Source organism: Xiphophorus maculatus, chromosome 22 (assembly GCF_002775205.1).
Source record: "Xiphophorus maculatus strain JP 163 A chromosome 22, X_maculatus-5.0-male, whole genome shotgun sequence".
Taxonomy (NCBI): Eukaryota; Metazoa; Chordata; class Actinopteri; order Cyprinodontiformes; family Poeciliidae; genus Xiphophorus; species Xiphophorus maculatus.
Window position 1 is genome coordinate 3,170,764 of NC_036464.1, and position 6,003 is coordinate 3,176,766.

A 6,003-nucleotide genomic window follows, 5' to 3' on the forward strand; every position below is an offset into this window, starting at 1 on the left:
TATCTATAATCAATAATAATCCAGTAAAATGTTTCGATTCTTCATAATTTTGCAACAGATTAAAAATCGGAACCAAACCGGAATCACCGGCTCACATCTGGATCCAGATCCGGTTCTGCTTCATCAGATGAAACCTCCCGGTCCAGTCTCTGTTCCCGCCCGAACCAGAACCGGAGCCGCTCGCCCCGCCCCGCCCCCTGCCTCCTAGCTGGACTCAGCTGTCGGGGGGGTCGGTCTCGGTCCGGCCCGCTCCAGACCGACATGGCTCCACACAGGGGAACTGGACTCTTCTGGGTCCTCCTAGGCCGTCGCAGCTTGTCCGGTCCGGTCCGGTTTCTGAATCATATCCTTTTGGTTCGGATCAGGAATTAAAGCTCAGATCAAGTTCGGCTGATTTTTCTCTGAACCGAACCTGTGTGGGTCAGTCGGTTCCGTTCTGACACAAACGGTAGAAAGGTTGAGGTTCGGTTTATTAATAATAAGGTGGCAGGGAACCGGAACCAGAACCATGAATGGACCAGAGCAGCAGAATGTTTTAGATTTCCAGCTGTCAGTTTGGACCAAACAGAACCAGCACTGTGGGGATCGGGCCTAACAGAGGCCGGCAGGTGGAGATAAGACCGGTTCTGATTCGCAGTCACATTAGGTTCTGATGTGACTCTGGTTCCCGTCATGGAGGACGGGTTCTGGTTGTTGGTTCTGGTTCTCCAGGACTGGTCCAGTCCAATCCAGACCTCTGGTGGTTCTGGACCAGGACCCGGTACCGGGTCCAGATGTTTGTCAGATTTTCCTCCTCTGCCTTGTTTGTGTCGGATTATAATCCAATTATAATCCAATAACGGCGGCGGGATGATTGGTTCCCATCAGGTCCGATACGGGATCAGCTCTCCATTACATAAACGGGTTCTGCGGCGCCGCTGCGTGCCGCTCCGGCCCGGCCCGGTCTGCTGCCTCTAAATCCACTTCAGGATTAATGTTCAATCAGAGATCCCTGCCGGGTCGGGATGATGATCCGCTCGGCGCCGCCGCGGCTCACGCTGGGGAGGGGTTCTGATTGGACCGGAGGACCATCTGAAGCTCTCTAGGAGGGTAGCTGATGTTCTCCAGAACCTTCAGAACCGGTGTAGTTCCTCAGGGTCTTTTAACTCTGTTTCCATGGTAACATCACCAGGCCCTCAGCTAGAGTAGCGTAGCCGGGTCCTGAAGGTCCGAGGTTCTCCTGGAGGGATCTGTTCCCTCCTGAGCCGGGTTCTGCTGACCCGGTTCCATCTCTGTCCCAGTGAACTGCCTGGACGTCCATGAGGAAACTCATCCGGACCGGGTGGCTCTGATCCGGGAGCAGGACGAACCCGGCACCGAGGTGAAGGTCTCCTACAGGTGCGGACGCCACACACACCTGCTGACTGCTGCGGCGACGGAGACGCTCCGGCTTGTTTCCATGACGCTCCGTAAACAGAGACACCGTGTCCAGGATCCGTCCTCAGAACTTTTCTCATCTCCACCAGATTCTAATCTGAATCTCCTGGAAATGTTTCAGACCCAAAGCAGGAGATTGTTTTGTTGTAAATCTCACCATCATCTGCGTAGAGCAGCAGGTCAGCATCTAGATCTGCACCCAGAACCAAAACCAAGACAGAACGGACTAAAACAAACCGTCCAACTCCCTACAGTACAACAGGACCAGGAGCTTCAGATCCAGTTTCCGGGTCAGAAGGTTTTGGGTGTCTGAACACAGGACGTCACTGACGGAACCGCTAATCTAGCCTAGCGGACATGAAGTCATCACATCACTTCCTGGCAGCTGGAGACCAGGAAGTGATGTCATCACCACCTGGATATCACCAGGAAGTGATGTCATGACTTCCTCTGGCCCAGGATTGGTCAGTGTTGATGCTCCATATCTGGTTGTCCACAGTGGGGGAACCCATCGACCACGAAGCCTGGCACTGGTTCCACAGCGTGGTGGGGGAGGGACGCTGCCCCCTGGTGGACACCTGGTGGCAGACAGGTGAGACACAGTCTGAGGGACTTCCTCCCAGTTCTCCCAGTTCCTGACCCAAAGCTGGAGAATCTCCCAGAGGAACCTTCCTGCTATCTGTATAGGTCAGAGGTCATAGAGGTCCGTAGGCTCCTCCCACATCTGGTTCTGGTTCTGGACGCCGACCCGACATTAAGTACTCCTGATTTTCTCTTTGCTGAAGTTTAAACCCTAATTGGATCAGCAGCAGAACATCTGCAGCTCAGCGGACAATTAACAACCAACTGCCCCGCCCCCTGCACCCCCTCCTCATCCTTCTGCCCCGCCCCCTGCACCCCTCCTTCTGCCCCCCCTGCCCCGCCTCCTTCTGCCCCCCCAGAAAGGATCATGGCCGCTGACCCAATTCCTCGACAATCTCGCCACGCGGCTCTAAACTCGGCCCAGCTGCTTGACCAACCGGAACCTCTAGGAACTGCAGCTGGGCCCCTGCTGGCAGAACCACTGGGTCAGAACCGCCTGGGACAGCCCTCAGACTTGTGTCTGGTACCAGAACCAGACCGGACCGGTTCTCTAACCTGTGCTGCCCCTCAGAGACCGGAGGAGTGTGCATCGACCCGCGGATCGCGGCGCCGCCATCTTCCCGGCCATGAGGCCGTTCCTCGGCATCCAGTCGGTTCTGATGGGAGACCAGGTGAGGCTCGGTTAGAGTCCGGTTCTGTTTGTTCTGATTGATCAGTCTGGAGGTTCTGGAAGAGACAGAGGATGGGTTCTGGGGATCCGGAATGTGGCTCTGAGAGTCCTGACTGAGCCGGTCCGACTGACTGGACGGAACCAGAACTGCAGCTGTGGTACCAGTGGTGATGATCCTGATGCGGTCCAGCACGGGTTCTGGACCAGGTTAGGGTCGGGTTGCTGTGGGAAGGAGCAGTAGAACCTGTTTGGATCAAAACCTTTCCCTGATGACCCGGCCCAGTCCGGGAGTTGTTTGGGTTGTCTGACCCGGTTCTCTGGGTCGGAGGTTTTGGGTCGGTTCTGTTGGTTCTTCTTTCTGATGCGGCTGTTTGGATCACTTCCTGTTGTTTTATTCTGTCTCCTGAAGCATCTGACCTGGTTCTGACCCGGTTCTGCCTCGGTTCCGTCTCTGGTTCTAATCCGGTTCTGCCTCTGGTTCTGACCCACCGGGCCGCCAGCAGCAGCTGGTTCCAGGGCAGCGGAGTTCTGCTGGGCTCTGGTCCAGTCAGGGCTGACCCGTGTGACCCGGTCTGGTCGGCGCCGCTGCAGCAGCTGGTGAATCAGCTTCCTCCTCCTCCTCATCATCATCATCATCAGGGCAGCAGATTAGATTAGATTAGGATCCTGAGACGCAGCCACACCAGAACCAGAACTCCTTCCATCTGGACTGGTTCTGCCTCAGTCTGAAAGCGTCTCCAGGCAGAACCTCAGCCGGGTTCTGGTCAGATGGACAGAACCTGTAAGGAATAAAATCATCTCATTGGTTCAGAGGAGTACCAGCTGGGCCGGACCGGACCGGACCGACCCAGCTAAGGAGCTATCCGCCAGTTAGCTCAGATCTAAATGCTGCCTGACCCCAAAGACCTCCCTGATGTTCCTAATCAAAGTCCGGAAAGGAATCCACCGACTCTGATCAGAACCAACAGGCAAAGTTGTAGAAACTTTAACAGAACCAGAATAAAACTCATTCCGAGGTTCCCTAGATTACGCTGACGTTCCCTCGCTCCCAGAGCCCATGGTGGAAGGATGGCAGATACCCAGTATCTACTGGTAGCCGCTCCTACCCAGTATATACTGGTAGCCGCTCCTACCCAGTATCTCGCCACCATCAGTGTGTGATGGATTACTGGATGTAGTGTGAAGAGCTTTTAAATTCTCTGGACTTGATAAATTGCTAGAAAAGTTCAGGCCATTTACATTTGAACAGAGAAACCCTCCAGTTGTTCCCTCCAGTTGTTCCCTGCTGTCCCCGTTCTCCGTGGGAACGCGGTCAGTGGTTCCCTGCGCCTCCGCCAGCCGTGGCGCCGGATGGCCCGGACCATCTACGGAGACCCCCAGAGGTTCCTGGACTCGTACTTCGGGCCGTTTCCGGGTCAGTGAGGTCCTGGGATTCCCCGGAGAACTTCAGGCTGAGCTCACGGTTCCCTCCGCAGGTCTCTACTTCACCGGGGACGGAGCCTTCAGGTCCGAGGACGGGTTCTACCAGATAACGGGTCGGATGGACGACATCATCGACATCAGCGGACACTGGCTGGGGACAGCTCTGGTAAGAACCGGGTCCAGAACCAGATTCTCAGGAGTTCTCCAGGTGGTGGATGGAATCCAAACAGAGATGGAACCAGTTTGGGTCCAGTTAGAATCCTGGACCGGGTCACCGAGGCCAGAACAGAACCTTAATAAGTAAAGGGTCCAACTCATAAGAATAAAGAAGACTCCACCCATCCAGAATACCGAGGTGGGCCCCATATGGGATAATTGGGATACCGTATGGTACAAATACCGTGGTTTTGTCGCTGGTTTCCATGGCGACTCCACATGGTTCTACCCAGATAGAATATCTATGTGGGACCCATATGGGGCCCTCTGCGGTTCACTGGCTAGAAATAATCAATAAACAAATAAAAAGCAGTTGTAGAGGCCTCGAGGAACCAGAACCAGAACCGGGTCAGCCCGTTGAACTGGCCCAGAGATAAATGAACCTCCTGTTGGGTCGAAGGAGGTTCTGAAGTTCTGACTCGGTGTGAACATGGAACAGCAGCGCCCTCTGGTGACCTCTGGACTGAACAGAACCGGCTGTTGAGGAACCGGACCTGTTCTCTGTTTGCAGGACGAACATCCAGCGGTGCCGCTTGACATCAAAGGAGAAGGTGAGACACACCTGGGCCCTTTCACAATAAAAGCATCTTCTGGTAGAAACAGAACCGGCTTGGGCCAGTTGGTCTGGTTCTGCAGAACCTTAGCTTAAATGTAAACTGAACCTGCAGTTAGAGGCTTTGCTGCCCCCTGCTGGTCATTCAGTGCAGCTTCAAGTCACACAGACCGAACTGAGGTTCTGATGGGTCCAGTTGGGCCCATCTAAATGGAATGTTGCACACGCTCAAGAGTTCGTTTAATTATTTCATCAAGATTATAAATGAGTAACTTAACATCCTGTAATAATCAAAGATGATTTGAAGAAAACGAAGAAGAAGAAGAAGAACGGCTGTATTTAATAAAACCACATTTCAAATGGATTCTGCTTTGGAATAAACAAACCCAGTCTCTTCAATTAAACAGTTTTGGATATTTCATGAATATCTTTCAGTAATAATAATAATGAACATGGCTAAACGCTCACAAACATTCAAATTCATTCACAAAAAAAAAACAAGCGTTGGGGCCCAAATGCTTCATCTGTCTTTATACCGAAAAAGGAAAAAAATAAAATGGGAAACGTCTCACCGTTTTTAACCCCGGGGGTCTGACCCGGTTCCAGGCCTGCAGCGCACTCCGCCCAAGTGACTGCAGGTATCGGGTCCGGTCCAGTCCGGTCCGGTCCGGTCCAGTCCCTTTACCTGATAACCTCATGGAGAAATCTTCTTAATCCCACCAGTGTTGGTGAAGCTTCCCCAAAACCAGATTCTGCCGGAGGAAAACGTCTCTCCATGCAGGACACTCAAAATTGGCACAAGCATACTATTAGTATACTTTGTATTTATATGTAATACACTTGATACTTGATGTATTTACAGAAGTAATATACTGTAAGTATGTTTGAATTATAATAAAGTAGTTTGGAAACGTATGGAGCTAAATTAGTGTCACAAAGCATACACGATGTGTCTGTGTAACATGATTCATAAATGAGAATAAGACGCTTAACATTCACTCATATAAACCGCCAACTGCACACAGATCAGCTTCTTCTGTTTTTGATGAGACTTTCTTACCCTGTGGGATTTGCAGGTGAGACGATGTGTTCAAGGCCGGGGGGACATCCTGAAACATCCTGAGGAACCTGCAGGAGCAGCTGT

The 6,003-nt window shown here is 52.5% G+C and overlaps 1 protein-coding gene across 1 annotated transcript; it reads left to right on the top strand.

Annotated features, from left to right (window-relative positions):
- Positions 1-672: 672 nt before the first annotated feature.
- Positions 673-5,491, top strand: LOC102223679 (acyl-CoA synthetase short chain family member 1). The gene is given in 9 exon segments (XM_014474136.1): positions 673-760; positions 1,281-1,448; positions 1,916-2,008; positions 2,570-2,584; positions 2,587-2,669; positions 3,944-4,082; positions 4,144-4,256; positions 4,818-4,857; positions 5,466-5,491. Coding segments are annotated over 9 exon segments (765 nt in total).
- The last annotated feature ends 512 nt before the right edge of the window (positions 5,492-6,003 follow it).